Raw genomic sequence first — 22,465 nt, forward strand, 5'->3', positions numbered from 1 at the left:
TCCTTTACTTTGCAGGTGTACAGTTCATAGGCTTTGTCTGATTTATCAAGGTAATTCCTGTCAGTCAGTAGGGGATAGAAGTGTCACTGCTATGTTCGTCTATTTGATCTCCATAGTCATTCTTCCCTTCATGAAAGGAGCTCCAAGGTATGCACTTCCTCCTTTTGCATGTGAAGTGGATTTCACTGCAATAACTTATGAAAAAAGATAAACGAAACAAAAATAAAATGTCTTTTTCATAGCGGATAAGTTAGAATTGTAGGCATCTGAAAAGCTGGGAGGGGGGTGCACCCCTGAAAAAAAGATGCCTTGGGAAAAATTCTGTTATCATTCATGGCTAACAGAACACCAAGATATTTTCATGGTTGTTTTTTGTATTTGCATTTTTGTTATTTAGCGTCACTTTTCTGCCACTTCTGGCTACCCTTCACAAAGAACACTTATATCCAGGCTGGGATTTGAACCTGGGATCGCTGGCATCACAGCTTGATGTGATAACCACTCTGCTATGGAGGTCGACCTACTTTTCATTACTTTCTTTATGAAATGTACATCTTTAATCTTCAGCTGGGGAGGTAGTACAAAATAAGTATGTTTTAGTTCCTTGTTTGTTGGAAATTTTGTGAATTCCTTTTAAAATATGTGCACTCACACTTATATTCAAGTAATATATGCAGATGTAGCAAATATGTGTATTTTGTACTTCAAACATTCCATATGTTGAACTTATTCTTCTCAACTTCGGAAGGGCAAAAAAATACAATACTTGTCTAACAACAATAATTTATTTACCAGAGATGTAAAAATTTTTCTTTTAAGTTAACATTTAGTACAACAATTCTTACTTATTAATTATAATTTGTAAATGCACTGTGTCTTTGTTTCACAACTGTCCTATACTTAAAGTACAAGAAGTTTTAAATCCTATCTGAACACTGGAAACTATCATAATTGAGAGCCAAAAATGTCACTGCCAGTAGCCAAATCATCTAACGTGAGTGGTTCTCCCGGGTGCGTAGGAGATGGACATCCGAGATCCAACCAACCAGTTGCAACGGGATCCCTGAGAAATCCCAGCAGAGGGGAAGAAACCCCTTCACCCCAGTTCCCTTCACTCTGGCTTCTCCTCGCTGGGTTCTGGTGGAGCTGGCTCAGATGGACTAGGTGGGTCTTCAGGAGGCTCACCTCCTGCGTCAGGACCTGTTTCTCCTGCAGGAGGCTGCTCTGTCTCGTCAGGAGCTGGTAGATCTGCATGGGAGCAGAGAGATTGGAACATTAGCCTATAAAAACCTCATATAAAGAAATCTGAACTACAATATTCCTAGTTACCTATTTACCTCACTAATGCCAAAAGTGCAATAACTTTTTTGGCTTCATCTTTAGGTAGGGTATCAGAATGTGGTAGGTGTTCAAGATATGACTATCACCACGGCTGCCTGAGGCAATAACTTATTACTGATTAGAGATAGATTTTCAAATATTCATATGAAAATAAGAATAGAATACACTTTATGTTTTTCTTCATCACTAATGGTTTATCTAGGTAAGCACGTTAAACTTGAAAATCACGTCCTTCTCCCCATAACAGAATTTTCAAAACTGAATAAGTAATCGAAAACTACACCTAAATACAAAAAAAGCCTTCTTTCATTTGAAATGCAGATATGATAATATCTGTGGGTGTGGAAGTAAATATGTTACACATATATGCATGGAAATCATCAGTACATGCAGCAAATTATGAAATAATGTCAAACTTTGGTCTTTTAATATCTTTAAGTACTAAAGCACATGTAAGTAACTATAATATTATGCTAATTTTTCATGCATACGACAGTTACAACTATTATTTGTAATCCTTCTTTTATATAACATTCAATTATAATAAGCATTGAGGTTAAATCTCTCCCCGACAAATGTGCTAATTTTGAGACCTTTAGTTTGTGGTAAAGGCCTACCACTCTTGGCTAACCACTACAATGAGAATGAATGAAGATTAGATGAAGTTCAGAAGGGACATACACAGATATCCATGTTCAAGGCCATGGTTTGAACCCAGGCGACTACACTGGGTGCAAGAGTGTGAGTTCACCACCGAACAAGCTATGCCACGAAGGGGGCATTTATATGCTCATAAGGGTGATTAGGGCACTAACATTATGGTGAACAGAGCTTCAATTTGCTTCAGCTGGAAGATGTCTCATTTTGTAACATGCTGGGTGTTAATCCAGATGTTCATTAGCTACTACAGTGGAACCTCAATTTTACGTTTTTCAGGAGACCGAGGGAAAAAATGTGGGAAAATGTAAAATTGAGGAAAATTTTATAACATTTTGCTATATTGGGAGCATTAAGATTGAATGTATAATGCAGGAAAATGTCAAATCTGGAATGTAAAATCAGGGTTCCACTGTGTAATGAAACATGTTTTATTAGAATGCAATGTTAATTGGACATATCCATTCTCTAGTGCTACAAACTATACTTATTGTAACACTACATTTCGAGAGAGCACTTCTCTAGTCTTCAGTTGAAATTACTTTTGCCGGTGGTGGGAATCGAACCTAGAACGGACCTGGGATTTTTTTACTATAAATCCGTTGCTCTAACTACTCCATGGTGCCCTTATAGAATTCTGTAGTAAGTATTGCTCTATTTATGCTACTATTTGCAATTCTTGAGGAGAGGGAACCATACGTGCTTGAATTCTACACTGGGATGACTTATAGAGTAATGAAATGTAGTTGTTTGAATACGTACCGTTTAAAGCACTAGACAATGGATAATGTTCAATTAGCATTGTATGCTAATGTAGAACCATAGTCATTAACATTCAGAGAATATATTTTATTGTCAGCGATTATTAGCAGCAGCAAGTCTTTTAAGGGCATGCGGAACAGTTTCCACGGGGTTCTTCCCAAGCTCTTCTCTCCATGGCAGTGTTGCCAACTTAGCGATCTTGGAGCCAAATCTGGCTCCCAAACTGGTTTGGCTGTGAACTGGGGCCCCCGTCCCCATGCCCCACTATGATGACATCACTGGCTCTGGCCCACATAGACCAACTTTTGCCATGATTATACATTTTGCAAGTTACGTGATACTGTTATATTGGCTGCATCGCCCCACCTCCTCTTATCTCCTCAGCTACTTTTTAGTGTCATATTTGATGTGAAATTGACATAATATTGTTATCAGGGAACCCTTTATTTTTGTCTATTGGTGGATTATTGAGATGGGTGATGCCGCCGGATCTAAATAGTGAAACTAAAAATAAATTCTCATCAATTTAGAGTTAACGGTATTAGCAGCATCCCCACCCCTTTGGCAACTAACATTACCCTAGGAGGCACTTTAACTCCATTTAAGTTGAAATTTAGCTCTTTTATGCACATCAGGTTTGGCAACAGGGGCAGGATGGCTGTAGGAGACAAGGAGAAATGCATTGCACTTATGGGAAGTATTATTTGATTTGTTCTCTTGGGAATATCAAACTTCCGATGGAATAGAAAAATATATCAATGGGAAGAGGGCAGTTTGAAGATGCAATTTACTTTTGTAACTACACTTTCCATGAATTCCAAGTTTACTTTAGGAAACTTGTATGGTTAAGAATATATGCACAATTTACATTCCCTTGAAATAGTATAACACTAAGAATCACATACATTTCTACAAGTATGTTGTGTTCTGTTATTGGCGTAAGAACAACTTTCAGCATGATTAAATAAAGCAAAATAATAAATAATAATAAATAAAGGAAGTTACTATTTCACTATATTTCAAATTTACATTTAATATTGCAATGTTACACTACAAGATTGCAGAACGGTGCTATGTGGTCACTTATATGCAATTTCAATATTACAAATATACCACTGACTGGTGTAGCATAGCTTTGTGTGGTTGGAGCAGTAGTGTGTATCAATTAAGATATACTAGTATTAAAACAAGGCATGTCTAAAACTTTTCCACGTTTTAAATGTGTTTATACAAACAATGGAATTGTATTTATCTCATTTTGCTGTTAATGTTCATTATGCTTATTAGGTAATATTATGTTACACCCTCAAATTTTGCTTAGTAAAGCAATTAGACCTTAAATGCATAAAACAAGCCACTAACTAATGTAGTGAACAATAATGCACTCAACTAAGAAGCAGGAAGAAATGGCTGGGATGTGGGTGGTGCATCTCATGAAGTGCGTATGCCAAACACATGCAGTATATAAAGACTGTTCAAAGACAGTTCTGATCATAACAAACCTCGGGAAGATAGCTTCTAGAATTTCTGTCCAGCAGTTTAAGTCTTTATCTAGCTTCGCAGCCTTTTCAGCCAACGAATTAAGCAAAGCTTCATGCATTTTAAATTCTTCGACTTCACTGTGCACTACACTGGTAAGCTTTTCTATACAAATGTCCCACGATCTTAAATTAGCTTCTATGCTTTCCAAGTCGTCGAGAACCAAATTATTAAATGTTCCTTTGCAATTTTTACATAAATTACCTTTCCTCTCCTGGGCCTCTATCGAGGCTTCTAGTTTGCTATTTAAGAAATCTATGTTGCTTTGTAGCCCAACCATTTCTTCCCTAGAAGAAGAGAGATACAAAAGGCATTCTTGTGTATTATCAGCATATACATACAAGGTACGTAGTGCATAAACACAATTCTTAACACTATCAAAATAATGAGGGACCTTGATTTTTATAAATATTCGTTCTTAGGAAAAAGCATTTATATGTTTCGATTAGGGGGTGTGCTACTATGTGGTTTAATGGTTAGCACTTTGCCTTTGGTGCGAGCAGTCCAGAGTTCGATCTTTGGTGGAAGCTTCACAAAATTTTGGTATTGACAAAGCATTGCGAGGACAATTAAGGAGACACTTGAATGCCATAGACTCCTGTCTCGAAAGACAGAAAGCAGTGGCAATTCAAATTTTCTTTATTGAAGGGCAAGGTTCAGCCTGTGGTTGTTCTGCCACCTAATGAGAATGCTTGACAAGGTGGCAGGCTTTGGCACTTGAAGGACTGCTGTGGCACGGAGTATTACTTTATTTAGATATTATTATTATTATTATTATTATTTAGATTCAATTTAGTGTGAATCTTTGAAGATGACCCTGTTTGAGGGTGGAAACATTACGTTTTCAGTGTATATTATTATTATTTTATACAATTTAATTTTTCCTTGGTCAGCATTTGAATGTTCCTTGGTCAGCATACTAATTTAGTCTATTTAATTTAGGAATTACAATGGCTGTCAATTATAATCCTTTTTAAAATTAATATTTATTTTCATCTTTTAACTTCTGCTAGTATTGTTTATTGGTTTAAGAAGAGATACTTATACAAAACAATTACAATGTAAGAGTTAAACAATATAAAAAATGTTAATTATAAGAATAATTTCTTAAACAAGTTTTACACTAAACTGTCAGAATCACTAAATTGGTTTAGAACTATTGGTTTAGAAAAGTTAAGACAAAATGAAAAAAATAGTAGCACATCATTTTAGCAGTGTGGAAGTTGCTTGTAGAATTGCTGAAAGGTAGCTTCTCTAACAACAGGGGTTACTCCCAAGCACAAAGCCTGCAGATCATTATACTTGTCAGTAGTTCATTTAGGTGCACAACAAGTGGCTGAGTTTCACGTTGATACATGAAAGATCCTCTTTGCTTACCATTACTTCCTTGACCCTGGTCCAGTCTACTTTGATTCCCAATTCGTATTGTCGTACAGATAGAACATGCATTTTTTTGTGCCATGGAGTTAAGGAAGTCTTCTACTTACAAGTTGTGAACAACGTATGGGTTTGATTGCCGAGCTAATCGCAATATAGGTATTATTTGGGAAGGAATAAAAATGTCTCCTGCAATTGAGATTGCTCTTGAAATAACACTGTGTGCAGAATCCCCTTCATTCTGACCATGATTTGGCTCAAAAAAGTGTAACATTATTTGGATCAAATTTTTGGAGCACTTCAATACGTATAAAAGCATGGCAATTATTATCGTGTTTCTGTTCTGACCACTACATGAATCAGCGAAAAGTTTTACTTGCGTTATACCCTGTTCATCCAATGTTTTCAAGTACATCCCCACGCACGTGGCAATTTCACCAGATCCTTTTTTGCTGATAGCTTCATACCACAGAAAGCAATGACAATATTGTACAGTAAAATTGTATGTAGAGAGGCATCTTCAATATTACACTGCACTTTCCATTGATATCGGCAAATGTATTACTTGCTGCAGAGAGCAGCATTTTTGTCACTATTTTGTTTCGCTTGTAACTTCGCTTCTTCTTTCCTTTCCCTCTAAGCATTCTTCTCCGCTATGTGAATGTTATATGTTTCCTGCAAGTCCATTTTTTTCGCTTCGTCAGTGTCTCTGTAAGCATAACACAAAGTGCATTGGTCTTTCTTTGGATGGTGGAATGACAGGTTCATTGATTTGAAAACTCTGTGGTATGTATTGTAGCTAGCAACGTGGTTAGGTGTTTCCTTTCTGTACATATCATACATTTTAGCTATAGACAGATCGGGATGGAGCTATTCTCAAGATGACGATTTTCTACAATAATGCGACTCCATCCGAGGGAATTTATTAATATGAGCAATAACTGAATCTCTTGATTTCTTTATCCCGTAGCTGTAAATGTGTGTATCGACCACAACGTTTGTCCAGTTCAATTGTCCCTTGTGCGCTTCTTTTCTTGAGAACCGTATGAACCGCTTTCTCAGAAATGCTTAAGGTGTTCAGGAACATTGTCTTACACACTGAAACGGTTTCACTGTTCAGAGGTAAAAAATAGTGCATCATGTTAGATCTTCTTGAAGATCTTTTTCTTTTCACAGCATTCACCTTGACATGTCGCAGGATAAATTCCCTATGCAACTGCAAATTCTTCGTTCCGTAGTAACTTGACAATCTTTGGTCTATCTTCATCTGTGATTAAAACACAATTTCTTCCTTGCTTGGTGCACGAATCACTATTGCAGCGAGGTTTCAATGTGCGGGCCTTCACAGTCTTCCCTGTGACAGAAATGACGTAGGATTTCCTTGCCGCTCGAAGAGACTGGGCTTCCACCTTCTTGTTTCTTCTTCTTCCCTTTCCTGGTTCTTCTCTCCTTTCACAGTCTACTTTGTACTTCTTATAATTCGGTGGTTTTGACGTACTTGGAATAGGATCATCCGCAGTTCCAATGTGTTCACCAGAAGGGCAGGCCTCCCGTTGTTGAAAAACTGAAATAGGTTCATCATCCTCATCTGATGACTAGCATACGTGATGCATGTTACAGTCGGTGCTACTTTTGAAGTGATTAGAACACAGAAAACAGACATCGAAGGCAACAATGAGAAGCATCAACCTTACACTTAGAATATTCACACTTTTGCGTAAAGGTAGGATCCTGATCAGAATCATCAGAATTCACTGCTGAGGTTTCCTCTTCTTCATCGGTATCCGCATGATAGTCAGACGGTGATTCTTCTTTCTCGGCAGTTGCACCTTCACAAGATTTTAACTTAGATAATGGAACATCTTCTGAGTCGTCTGATTTGGAGTTTTTATCTAGATTTTCCAATGTAATAATACTCCCAGAATAGTATTTTTCCTCCGGGGGGCAATGCATTTTTATCCTAACACCACTTCGTAAGGTAGCACCTGCTTCCACAGTCTCTATTTCCCTTGAAGATACCACATTTGTAGTACCGTCCTCTCATCACACAAGCACATCCATCCTTGGCACTGTTTTGCTCACACTAACGCAATGCAAATAACTTTTGTAGTAAAAGAAAATTTGGACAACAAGGGGAAAAAAAGAAAAACTTAATTGATTCGGTTATCTGTATCCTTTATGTAGTGGTGCGAAAAAGAACAATAGCAGAAAAATAATAAACAGAAAATTTCTTTTCAATTCATTGTTACAAATTGCCGACTGGATAAAAGTCTTCCGAGTACTTTTATTTTACACCGCAACTCAACAATGAGAAAAACTCTGTGCGTACAATACACACGTCGAAAAATTATAATCTGACAAACAGTCGTAAGCACCACTCGTCACTTACACCCATTTGTCAGATAATACAACATTCGAAAGTGTCGCTTACGCCAAAGTCATGTTTTCTATGCAGAAGAAACTAATAAAGATAGAATTACGTCTGTTTGTCAGGTGAAAGATTAATACATTATACATCATTAGGCAAAATATCTCAAATTCTCAACATTTGGTGCTTACGCTACGCCCCTTTGTCATAAAGGCGACGATATAATGAAATAGTGTGAACATTTTGGCACAGTGCACAATTGTTATTTTGTGAATTGGCAGTTGGACCCAACAGCAAAAATATACCATGGAGATTTTATTTTTGTTACTTAGGTTCACTTTTCTGCCACTTTAAGCTAATCAGAATGATGAGAATTAGTGATATGATGAAATTGAAATGAAATGAAGGGACACTTTCCCATACCAAGGCTGGGATTCGAACCCAGGACCCCTGGCATTGTATCGGGCTGTGCTAACCACTCCACCATGGATATTGGCTGTATAACATATAGAACAGGTGTCGCAAGAGGTAATAAAATTTCAATGTGTGACTGGGAACACTGGGTAGTTCAGGTAATGTTCTGGAGATCCATTCTCCATTGTTACAGGAGCTTCAAAGTGCAACATGAAATTTGGTTTCTGTTTAAACCATGTGACATAATGAGTCAAGGGAATGCACATATTTTTAAATGGTTTGTAGCTCTGACATTGAAATTAACACTGCTGGAACTGCTCGGGCAAGGAAAACCTTACTTCAGAAAAATAAAAAGTGTGCAAATAATATTGATTTTAGGATAAAAGTTATGTAAAAGAAAAAAATCAAGGCCCCTTTCAATAATATTTTCTAAATTCCAAATCCCTAACCTGTTCCGAGCTTTGCTTGCTTTGTAATTCCAATTCCTCCATCCGCCGAGACATTCTTTCATACAACAACCCGTGTTCTAAACACTGGTTCTGTAATTTCTGACAATTTTCCACTACTTCAGCCAATTTATCTGATAAAACTGTCTTCTCCGTTCTTAATGTTGCTTTCTCCTTTCTGAAAAATTTTGTTCATAATTGGAAATATTTTTTGATGATATTGTGCGTTCTTAAGTAAAATATTACTGTATAAAATGGTTAAAAATGCTTCTACCAGAGATTAGTTCACACAAAAAAATCTATCGATATGAATTATAGTGATCATTGGTTAATAGTGACCTAGTGCTAAAAATTGACAAACTTTTTACCAGTCTAGTATATAAATTTACCTCAAAGTTCAGAATTCTTGAAATACAAAAAAACGAAGTTTGCAAAAATGTAAATTTCTAATAATTACTTGTAGCCACATAAACTGTACTAATTGTATATATGCCATTCTATACTAAATCAGTGCATTATTCACTATTCATATCTGCAAGTTCATGTTTGTTCTTTACCATAAATGCTGAACAAATCATTTTAATCATTAAAAAAAGAAAAATTTAGAAACTATATTTATTCAAGTGAAATATTTGCAATGCATTTGGTTCCATCTTTTGAACCCAAAGTATACAGCAAATTTCACAAAAGAATTATGAAATATTGACAAACAGAAAACCATACATGCAAAAAATTGGTAAGGTACCATAGATGAGTAACTACATTTGGCAAAATGGAGAAATAGAATAGGTTAGTAGAGAGCAAGCTATGATTTTAACAACTATAAATTTAGTAATAAGTCAATTACCATTCCATAGCAATTCCAGATATTGGAACTTCTTATTCTATATATATATCAACATACATAACGTGTATTCTATTTATCAATAAAGAAGAAAATGCCATCTAAAAGGAAGGAAGTACTGAAGAGCCATCTATGTCTTTGAAGCTTAAAGCCCTGAAGAGGAAATATAATATTGTCAAAATAAACAAAGTGAAGTATTACGAAATAGAGTAGTTCATTTAAAACCAAATTTGTGTGAACTATTTCCCTACTTTGTAATAATTTGATAGCAATTAATAGTGAAGTACAGCAGAAATTGCAGGCCCAAATTTTCTAGTATAGAATATCACAAAGCACTAGGATGGTTCAAGTTAGTTAAAGTTTTTATTATTATTTCAAGAACAAGAGAAAATTTCAGGAATAAAAAAATATTACTGGAAGATATGCAAGAAATAGGTTAACAAAACTTTAAATAGAATAAGCATTAATGGCTTCTATCAACTTTATGGGGCTGAAATCTAAGAGATGCAGACAAAATTTGAGCAACGTGGCTACTTAGTTATAAAACTAGTTGGAAATTATTAACTTGAAAGAATGCCAATTCTATTACTATTAAACCTCCAAATCTTATACAGCACCTAATGAAACAAATTAGTCATTTTAAAAGTAAGCAGCAACAAAAAAGTTTATTGTTAGGGAACAAGATCAAAATAGAAATAAATCTCTTGCCCATCCTTGATTTTAGTGAAGTAGGGAAACCACCTGTGTAACTATAATTTTAGTTTTGTACAGTAAATTTCAAAGACAAAAAACATGTAGCCAGCCATCTCATTATGCACATTAACTAACTAAATGAAAGAACCATTCATGGTCCTCACACAATGAGTTCAGAATTATAATCTGATGAGTAGAATATCTGTTACTAGTTAGGTTATCAGAATATTTTATATCAATACATTATCAATATCTGTCAAAAATTCCTATCAGTCCCTACACTTAACTTATACAATTCATAGAAACTGCAATACAATAATTATTTAAATGTTTAAGACTATATTTAGAAAAGAAAAATAGAAAGCAATACTATTCAAATTAAAAATAAAAATCGAACTACCATAGGATCTGCCATTAGTGATAAAGAGTATAAGAATCAGGAAAAAATGGTTTCCTAACTTTACCCCGAAATAGCCAGCATAATTACTAGGAATAGGACAGATTAATCAGTACTCCATCGGTATCGGCTCATACAGGCATATCGGTAAAATTACTGATAATTTTACTGATCCGATATATCTATAATATCTTACAATTTATTGCAATATGTGCAATTCCCAGCTGATATTTTCTATTGATTCTAACTGAAATTGAATTGGTTTCAATTGGAATTAATCTGATTCTATCAGATTCTATCTGCCTAATATAGGTATCAGAATGTATTGGTTTCAATCGGAATCTCAACTGTAATCAATTGGAAAATCAAGACAATTTCCAATTGGTGAATTGTATCCAATTGTAAGTTTGTATATATTGTAGAATCAATATGATATAAATTCATTTATTGGCTCAAAGCAAAGGTAGTTTAATTCTTGACACCACATTTCCTGTGATTTACAAGTTCATTGGAAAAACAGCACACTTGAAATGAATTTCTTCTGAATTCTAATGCATATTACTGAAGTCATATTTCTCTTAATAAATACCTAAGAAGAACTCTTTCTTAAAAACCAACTTAACCTTAAAGCAGCTAGTAGTTGGAATAAATGCTCACATTAGTTCTTGCTTTTTTTTTCGATATGGAATTTCCATGGTTATTCTTGTGTGTATGTAATGCAATTGGAAAAATGAGCAATCTTTTGATCAAATAAGTCTACCTCTACAGTGTTTTGTTTGTTTATCACTTTTTCAAGTGTTGTGGGTCAGATTCTTTGCTTAACCTAATTTGTTGCTGTTTTCGCATGAATATAGGAAGAACATGATGTCAATTTATGACTGAAGCAGCATGTTTTTCGATTTAATGTGAGAGTTAAAAACGTGTTCATATATTTTAAAAAATATTTGGTAATGCATGTGGAATTTGTAACTTAGAAAAACTTTCACATGCAGAGATTTATTTTAGTTGTTTTATATAATTATCCATTGCATTTACAGTTGTATAGATAAGAATTTTTCGCAAGCAATATATTGAAAATAATAAAATACTTTCCAATAGAAACCTATTCATTGCAATTGAACAATCAGTTTCAATTGTAAAATAGTATTAAAACTCTTCAAACTTACGTGAGTGAGTATATGTTAATCCGGATGACGTTTCGGAGGTAAATACTTCCTCCTCCTTCAGGTCTAACCAGGTTTAGACACCGGACAAGGTGTCACGTGAAATAGTGTTAAATAGGAATATGGTTGAAGGAATCGGTAAAAAACACTTAAAAATCCTGGTTATTAAAATCGTAAAAATCCCTATCCAGGTGAAACATTCTAAAAAATACTCATATTCAAAACTAAAAGACTAAAAACCAGGTGCCCATATGGCAGCCGAGGAACTCCCGTCCTGCAGTAAAGTGAAGTGCGTGGGTAATGGTCTACACGGACAGGGTTGGAGATTACCTCCTCCCCCACGGGACTGATTCCCCTCAACCGCAACGTCGCCAATCCAATGAGAATTTGCATTCTTCCCCTACAACTCTCAAAACTTCGGTGGTGACATGAAAACCTAACATAGCGTAATTTTTTTTCTAGATTTGAGCATAACAAAAACTGATAACTGAATAATGACCGGTGTATTTCATAAACCACTAGCGAGTGTTCTGTACCTTAACAAGAGTTCTGAACACTCGTGTAGGGTCAAATATAATGTTTACCTTAATTTCTACATCAGGGCGGAGAGATTGTGTAATGACAGAAATGAGGAGAAAAATTGCTTGGATAAGGCGAGTGGGTTTAAAGAATAGGTATACAACCTTGGAGATGGATAGGATTGCAAGGAAAGCGAGGAGAATTGTAGGGAGGGAACTGGTTAATATTTCTGATAGTGATGCTAAAAAGGAGGAACAGGATAGGGGGACATGCTTTGTCGGTATTCCCTACTATAAAGGAATTTCTGAAATAGAAAAATCAATGAAAGGATACGGTGTGAAATGTGGAATGAAAGCCCCCCGTAGCATTGAAAAATGTTTTACTGGAATATAACAAAGGGGGAACAATGAAGACCCTGAAGAAAGGTGTGTACAAAATTGTATGCAAATGCAGGACGGAATATGTAGGACAATAGGGTAGGAGCATGGGAATCCGAAGGGGTGAGCATGATAAAGATATCATAGAAGGGGTTCCGAAAACAGGTCTCGCGGAACACATTAAGAGCAAGCATAACATTACAAAAAGTGAAGTTATTAGGAAAAGTAGTAATAAATTGGACTGGAACAAATATGAAGCAGCATACGTATGCACAGGAAGTAGCAATAAGCTCAATAGGGATGACGGTAATTTGGAAGAGGGGTGGATAAATTTCCTTAGAAAATGGGATAATGCCGGTAAAAATTATGCTAAGTAGGGTTTTCACGTCACCGCCGAAGTTTTGAGAGTTGTAGGGAAAGAACGCGAATTCTCATTGGATTGGTGATGTTGCGGTTGAGGGGAATCAGTCCTGTGGGGGAGGAAGTAATCTCCAACCCTGCCCGTGTAGACCATTACCCACGCACTTCACTTTACTGCAGGACGGGAGTTCCTTGGCTGCCATGTGGGCACCTGGTTTTTGGTCTTTTAGTTTTGAATATGAGTATTTTTTAGAATGTTTCACCTGGATAGGGATTTTTACGATTTTAATAACCAGGATTTTAAGTGTTTTTTACCGATTCCTTTAACCATATTCCTATTTAACACTATTTCACGTGACACCATGTCCAGTGTCTAGATATCTGGTTAGACCTGAAGGAGGAGGAAGTATTTTCCTCCGAAACGTCGTCCGGATTAACATATACTCACTCACGTAAGTTTGAAAAGATTTAATACTATTTTACGTATTTATTTTGTATTCAATAGTGAGTAATACACACTTCCTCATCATGCGGTTTCAATTGACCAATCAGTTCAGATAGTGTGTGTAAAAACTCACATTGGCTATCGGAACTAATTGGAAAAATTTTCAACAGGGTTTTGTTATAATTTTTGTGGACCCAAACATATATAGATATCTCCATTTTGAATAATTGACTTCAAGAAAATGTCTAAATATGCAGCTTCTATGGCATTGCAAAATCTTGGTTCTTCTGCTAAACATTTATTAAGGAGGTCAACGGACTATTTGGAATTTTATATCTGATTAATAGAATATCGGTGGTAAATTTTTTATTATTAGTATGTTATCGGTATTGGCCAAAATTTCATATCAGTCCATTCCTAATAATTACTGCATAAAAGTGTACTTTTGCCCTATTATGATAGAGAACACAAACTGCAAAGGCGTAACTTGAAGTGAGGAAATCTTACTTGTGTCGTGCGGAGGCTTCCTCCAGCTTCTGAGTGAGGGAATGACATTCGTCTTTCAGCTTATCCATCAGCTGGTTCTGTGACTGTATCATGCCTTCTAGCTCAGCAACTGTTTGTGCTGAAATGGGATTTACACAATCTCATTCTCCCTTGTTTTAGCTTTGGAGTGGGTGTTAGCAGTGTGATGCACATTAGCAATGAAAACTGTGCTGTCACGCAAAAGTACTGTCACCATAATGTTATAAAAATTGGGTGATGGACGGATGTTTTATGTCCTTTCAGCACTAATGGCAAAGCACTGATTTATAATGAAAACAATCAACTTAGAACATGCACAATTATTGTTATAAATTATAATATATGAGGGATGGGACCCTGCATCAATTGCCTATTACATCATACAGCCATGATAGCAATCAAAATAGTGATGGCACACCTTAAAGCTCAAACAAAAAGTAAAGTAACAAAGCAAGCAGAAATCTCTGAAAAATTAATGAACTACAGGGTGTTTCCAAAGTCTCATGAAAAACAGCACCTCACAGGATACTCATTGTCCCACATTAGCATTTAAGGGTTAATGGAGTTAATACTATTGGTCAGTATTGTCCATTAGTCTAATTTGTAGGACTGGAACCTACAGTTTTAAGTGGGATCTGAACCATTGTGCAATATCCCTCCACCCAGAATTGAACTCTGAATCCCTTGATTACAAGGTGACCATGTTACTAACAAGTTTGGAGATACCCTGTTGTATATTAGTATACAGCGGAAAAAAAACTTATAATGCAGGAAATGAACAATCTGGGAAGGTAGAATTAGGGTTCCACTCTTACCAGTAAAACGCTTGTAATTTTACTGTCCTGATGTGAATAGTCAGTAACCTTATGCACAATTCTGTAATTTCCTTATGTTTATCATTTTATGAACATCAAAATAATGATGTTTTTTAAATGAATTTCTAAAATAGTTTCTAAAGTGAAACTTGTTCCATTAAGAGGTGAATGTACCATTCAGGTTGAAATGGTCTTATTTTAATGGAACTCCAGCATTATTATTATGTATTTGTACTTTGTTTTGTATCAATAAAAAAATCATATTGGTCCATTCCTATTACATATCCATAAAAAATAAATAATCTACTGCTTTTGATCTAACAATGCAAAATAGAAATCATGCAAGTTAACACACAAGCAACATATACATATAATATTTTAACATAACATGCATGCTCACATTAAAAAAAATACTTGTACTGAATTTTACATCACATACTAACTTATAAACAATTGATTAAGCATATCAATTTTATAGTAATCGATTATAGTGGAAACAGTTTTCTTGTCACCTTCCCAAAGCAAGCAATATTCCATCAAAGTAAGTTACAATTCTCTTCCTTAAGAGGAAATTCTGAAAGTTAGCTTGGCCAAGGTGACCAACATTTAGTCTGATATTCATGAGTCCAATGATACAGATGAAGCATATTTCATTTCTAAAAACGTTCACTTATTATTTCGAAATAGCTTTTCCCAAGAAACAAGTTAGAACTTCAGCAACCCAAAAGAACAGCTGGATAACACCTGGAATTATTAAATCTAGCGAAAGAATGAGATATCTAAGCAGAATCAGAAAAGATGAAGATTCCACAGCTGGAATGGAGGTTGAAAAAAATCGTACAGAAACTCAGACCTACTTGGTCGTGTAGTGTAGATGAAATCCCCACTTATGTTGTCAAACAATGCAAAGAATATATTGCAATCTCACTGTGCCACATAATCAATTTGTCCTTCACCGCAGGAGTTTTTCCAGAAAAGCTGAAGGAAGCAAAAGTAATTCCAATATACAAGAAAGGAGATAGAAATAACTTAACCAACTACAGACAAATCTCTCTCCTCTCCCCATTCTCGAAAATTTTAGAAGCTACCATGAACAATCGAATTGTATCATTTTTAGAAAATGAACAACTTATTTCAAATACTCAGCATGGCTTCCGCAAAGGGAAATCAACTGAATCTGCTGCGTTTCAATATTTGGAATACATAAGAGAAACATTAGACAAAACGGGACTCTTTCTAGATTTAACAAAAGCCTTCAACCTAGTACCCCATGAAAATTATTACAAAAAATAAAACCCCACATGATTGGCTCACATCCTATCTTAGCAATCATATGCAAATAGTCGAGATTATCCACAGAAAGGATGAAGGTGTGCAATCTAGCTTTGTCTCAAAACCCTGCACAATATCAAGTGGAGTTCCACAAGGATCTACTATTGAACCATTACTCTTCTTAATATATATTAATGATTTGCCAATAAATTTAAATTCAGCAAAAAACACTCTTTATGCAGATGATACAAGTGTAGTCACCACAGGTGGTAAGGAACAAACCCTTAACTCTAATATCAAACTTGTAACAATCAAACTCAGCAAATTGTTTTCTGACAATAATTTAGTATTAAACAGCAGCAAAACTGTGGCTGTCAATTTCCATCACACAAGGAATAAAATGATAAATGAACCAAATGTTACATTAGGTAATATGACAGTAAATCACGTTAAAACAGTCAAATTCCTGGGAGTATGGATTCACGAAAGCTTAAAATGGGACCCACACAGATCACTTTTCCGCAAAACTAGGCAAAATTATATTTGCCATTAATACACTGAAATAAATATCAAACTTAGAAACATTGAAAATACTATATTCAGGGTTCCCACGCAAACTCCAAATCCATTTTCCCTGAGATTTCCCTGAGTTTTCCAGAATCCTCATATTTTTTCCAGAGTATTGAATGCACCGGAAATGACTACTATAATTTTACAATGGCCTCCTCCATTTCCCCTCATAGCCATACCATCCTCACATTCTTTATTACTGTTGCTTTCTGTTGCAAATAACAAAACCAGTTCAATAATAAAATAAAATTACACTTCTCTGCATGTAGTAATTAAGAACAAAGATGACCAGTTTTCTAGAACTTTAAACAACTCTGAAACAATTTCTAACACATCTGATATAGAACATTGAAATATTTTCACACTTTTCATAGATGTTTATAAATAGATACAATATCAATTAATCTGTAATGCGTACAATAATAGTTAAGACAAACAAGTTATTGGATTTTTAAAACATATAAAAATGAAGTGACAATTATTAGTACCGATGTAAAAAGGAATAATAAGTTACCGAGACTGAAACATAAAACAAGAAATGTACTTAATGTCTGATACAGCAAATTAAGAAACTTTACTTCTCAGAAGCCTCAAGTTTTTTTAAATTGTTCTGCAATAGCCTTTGCTTCTTCTTGCATCTTTTGTTGTTTGGCTTGTAAAGCACGGATCTCACGTGCTTTACGTTTCATTTCTTTCCTTTTGTCTTCTTTGTGATCACATTTCTTTCGCATCTTCTGCAATGTTTTTTCGTATCTAATACGTGCACCTTTAACACTCTGGATCATACCTTTGCTTACTTCTACATTTGACACTCCTCCTACCACTTTCACTGCATCATAAACTTGCCGAAAAATAGGCACAACAGACTCTTGTTTCAAGTTTTCTATTAAAACCTGCTTATTTACAGAAAACCCACTTTCCACATATGCATTGTCATGTGATAAAATCAAAACCAACTTAACAGTGCTCCATAACTCAAGAGAAGTCATCCTTGCCCTTCATGACACCTGTAAAAAAAATCTAGTCAATCAGTTTTGATTGAAAAGTTACAAAACGTATCTTTCAATTCCTTTTCACTACTGTCATTGATATTGTGCAACAATATCTTAAACTGGTGAATTACTTTATCACCAGTTACAGCCTTCATTCTCTTTCTCCTGAGAAGTTCCTGTATCAGGTCTTCCATGCACTGAGCACATCGCTTTGGAAACTGAGTCATTTGCTTCGGAACTAAAAAACTAGCAGCTCTCGCCAACCTGAACTTTAAGAGAATTTGTAAAATATGGTGCTAATCCATACAAAATTAAATATGACACTTTCGTAGGACCAAGTGTAAACTGCTAAGCAATCTTGCTATCTTTAAACATCTTGTTCAAAATGTCTCCTAAGCCTGCATGAAAATTAAAGGAACAATGGCCCATGACCATTTTTAGAGTTCACATAATTTCTGCTGCTCTTACATCTTCATTCACAACAAACTTTCCAAAGTAGATTTTGGTTCACTTGGTGAAGGAACTGAAACTGTTGACTCTTCTAACTCACTTTTTACTGCAGCACTAGAAGGTTTATTTTGGCCATCAACTTTGTGCTTGGTAGGAAATAATTTTTCACAGATCGATGCAACTGAGTTTCAGTATTTCTTTTGCATGCAGCACTATTTGAATGACTTACTGTAGCTTGACGTCCCATGTTACTAAGTTCAAACACTTTTTTACAAGTTTTACACTTTGCTTGTGTCAGACTGTCCTTTACGTCCTCTAGCCACTTAGACCACTCTGGGTTGACACCTGGATCAATCCACCGGGGATTAAAACTAGTGTGAAAAGTAGACATACTTTTCCTGAGCCTTCAAATACTAACTCTACAAATATCCTGCAAGAAAAACATGCTTTAGATTTGGTAATATTATGAGTGACAGTGATAATGACAGGAACTAACTAACTCTCTAGCCTTCTTAAACCTGAAGGTTCATGGCTGCAGCAACACAGGCCTTCCATCTGTCCCTATCTTGAGCAAGATCTATATTCTCTTTTCCATCCCTACCGATTTCCTTTAGGTCCATCTCAACGTTGTCCCTCCATCATTAGGAACAAGACAAGCCTAATCTAAGATGAAGAAGTGAGGAATGCTAGTACGTAATGGTACGTTAGTGACAGTTGCAAGTGCAAGTGTGATGGGGGAATAAGTATACACCATTCGACTTCCCTTCACCTCATGATATTCAATTTCTGCCATATCTGTTGAGAAAACTATTTCACTACATGATATTAATGTAGATCTGCTGGTCCTACAAGTAATTCAATTTTACACATATGTGAGCTATTGAGGCATGAAAAAATTCACGTCATGTCATGACTATAACAATAGTTGAACATGATCAAAAACTTAAAATATGAACAAGTATTTATGAATAGTACATAATTCATATATGGCACTAGTAAGTAAATATTTAAAATTCTGTTCTAAATGCAGTAAATACACAATCAACAATACTGTACACAAAAGATGGCAGAAAATAAATATTTCCCTAAACAGGACACTCCATTTTTTTACTATTTTGTAAAAAAAGAAGGAAGAAAAAACTTAAAACTACTCCCTAATAAGGGAAATCAGATGAACACTGGTTAACTTTGGACATCAGGTTATCTTTATTATGCGTTTTCCACATCTTCAAATATATTTTACATCATGTAAAAGATCAAAATCGGTTAATTAAATTTTAAAAAGCGCAAAATTTATGAGGGTATACACTTGGTCACCAGCTATGGAATCACATTTAAAAACAAGAAACAGACAAACAAATACATATGAGTTCCTTGCTGAACGAGAAATGCTACAACAACTTGGATTATCCACAGACAGGAGCATATTATATTCCCTCAGTTTTGCTTCATTGGGAACCATTAATCAATTACAAGATTTTCCCCGAGATTTCCCTGAGATTTGCATTTTTTCAAATTCCCTGAGATTTCCAGGTTTTCCAGGTGTGTGGGAACCCTGTATATTACACCATGTTTCAATCTTTATTAACATATGGTATAATCTTCTGGAGAAATTCCACTAATAGTAACAAAATTTTTGTGCTGAAAAAGAAAATTGTCAGAATAATAGCAGGAGCTAAGATAAATACACCCTGCAGAAGACTGTTTAAAAACTTAGGCATATAACCAACCTCACCATGCTTGTATATACTTCATCTGCTGATGTATGTAAAAACTGACTTCGACGATTCCTTCAAATGTAACAACTCCTCACATAAATATTATACAAGGAATGGCAGCAACCTCACAATACCATCACTCAACACCACATTATTTGAGAAAGGCCCGAAATACATGGCTGTTCCCAGTTTCAATAACCTTCCAAGACACATAAAAATAATACAATCAGCTACCTCATATAAAAAAACACGTAAAAAAATATCTATTAGATCATTGTTTTTATTCTGTTAAAGAGTACCTGACAATAAATTGCAAATTGTCACATCCTAAATGAACTTCTAGGACATGTATATGTATGTATTGATTTTATCTATTATATGTATGTAAATTAATGTAAACCTTGCAACTAACATTAGGAAGAACAAGGAGAATCAATTATAATGTAATCAATGTTTTTTTAAATGTTATGTATAATATCTTCATACTTGTTGTACCTATTTGAAAATAATTATTAACTGTAATGTGCTGACATGTTTCATACCATGTGTGGAAAACAACCACTGTACAATGGTCAAAGGAATGAAATAAATCATATATATATATATATATATATATATATATCATACATGGTAAATTACCAAATTTTTGCTACTTAACTGAAGTATGTGAGAACTTTATAAGCTTCATGCAAGGTTCTATATTCTTGCTGAAGTTGTTCATAAGCTGACTTGTATAAGATGAACTTATTCTTGGTGGGTGCAGGAAATTCAGTTTTAATATAGCATACATACGTAATGTAAAGATTCTCTGTTAGCAATGTGAAAATATGGTACATCATTCGTCTTACTTCAAATTGGGTTTGGTTTTTCAGATTAATTTCATTAACAGCATGTGGGATGGTGATGATAGTGCATCACTGATTTGTCTGTTCTCTGTTTTCCAGAAGAACATTTCCACAGCTCCATGGAAGATGACCTTCAAGATGAAATAGCATGTTTCACAGAGATACACTGAATGTCAGATATTTATGGGGTGCGTAAAAACCGAAGCACTTTTGACACCCACAATGCAGATATCCATACCATCCCACCACATCAAGCAAATTATCCAAGGCAGCATTCAATATCAGATTCGCACACAAACTAGTATTCCAAATCAGAAGAGCCTTATGAAACGTCAGAGATATTACACACCGAAACTCGCATCCCACGGTGTCTACAAGACCACATGTCGATGACACAGCAACTACGTACATAGGCAGTATCATTTGTACTTTACAAGAACAAAGTGGAGAACACTTGAACAAATCAGAAAAAAAAAACAGTCACCAAGATTAGGCCTCTCAATACCACAAATCATTTAACCTCATCCACATTCATACTTCATCCAACTGGCTCCTTCACAGACAGCATCAAAGAAACATTAACACAGAAAATGGACAAGCATGCAGACCTCCCATATCCTTTATCACCTGCCCAAGGAACACACACCACAACATGCTAAGCAGCACAATGCACCACCACTAGATGACAAACCAGAACAACTGCCAGCAGAACTCAAGTCCTGAACTACCAATCAGCGATGCCAGATGGTAGAATCTGGAACTACCACCACCCGGGAACAGACAAACGAGTGATGCTACCTCTATTAATGAAGCCAAGTGGTCCTTCAAAATTCATGGGAAAAACCAATTAACATGGAAATACGGCAAATTACTTGTACAATTTAATTTCTCTTTCACATACAGGAGAACAATTCCCACCATGCCATGTATGAATTCTTATATTGCAAATTTGGAACAGTTTGTGTGTAATAATGTTGATCGCATTTTGGAGAATGCATTTAACAATTGAACCATTTAAAATTTATCCCTTTATTAAAGTAAAATTTTATAATGTAAAATGTCTACTGTGCACTTGTAACAACTATGCAAACAAAGGATAAAAACATTACTTGCCTAAAATTAGGGATGGGACAAGTTAATCAGTACTTTATTATTAGTAATATTGCTTATATTTTTACAGATATGATGTCTGCAAATTTGCTGCAATTTAGTGCACAATTCAGTCATATAATTACAATAAAAAATAATAATTCATTTGGCCTAGTTTTGTAAAGTAGAAATGTAAATATGCAGCTTATTTTTCAAAGGTAAAACTAATTGCAGTCACCTAGTTATAAACATTAATAAAGGAGGTTAATGAGCCAATAGTACATTTGCAATTTTATATGAATATTAGCAAATATTTCATACTGGACATTCATAATTAAAATAGTTACTTCTGTAATATTGTTTATGGACAAAGTAAAGAATTTTGATTTTTTATTAACTTCAATGGTATCGTAATGATTCTCTATGCTTTGTTAAAATTTATAACAGTCTTCTAGTCCCACAAAGGATAAACATTTCAAACTTAAGA

At 35.0% G+C, this 22,465-nt stretch overlaps 1 protein-coding gene across 6 annotated transcripts in view; it reads right to left on the reverse strand.

Annotated features, from left to right (window-relative positions):
- Nucleotides 1-772: 772 nt before the first annotated feature.
- Nucleotides 773-22,465, reverse strand: part of LOC145978542 (serologically defined colon cancer antigen 8) — a 93,313-nt gene continuing 71,620 nt past the window's right edge. For 3 of the 6 annotated variants that reach the window (XM_083111209.1, XM_083111211.1, XM_083111212.1), the window contains exons 10-13: nt 14,210-14,327; nt 10,457-10,489; nt 8,908-9,082; nt 773-1,248 (exon numbers count right to left, since the gene is read on the reverse strand). In XM_083111209.1, the coding sequence (XP_082967335.1) occupies nt 946-1,248; nt 8,908-9,082; nt 10,457-10,489; nt 14,210-14,327 (629 nt within the window). In that variant the 3' untranslated portion in view covers nt 773-945. Of the gene's footprint in view, nt 1,249-4,503; nt 4,587-8,907; nt 9,083-10,456; nt 10,490-14,209; nt 14,328-22,465 lie in introns of all 6 variants that reach the window. The other 3 variants (XM_083111210.1, XM_083111213.1, XM_083111215.1) reach the window with 3 other exon arrangements.

This window comes from Lepisma saccharinum, chromosome 25 (genome assembly GCF_977018435.1).
Source record: "Lepisma saccharinum chromosome 25, izLepSacc3.1, whole genome shotgun sequence".
NCBI lineage: Eukaryota > Metazoa > Arthropoda > Insecta > Zygentoma > Lepismatidae > Lepisma > Lepisma saccharinum.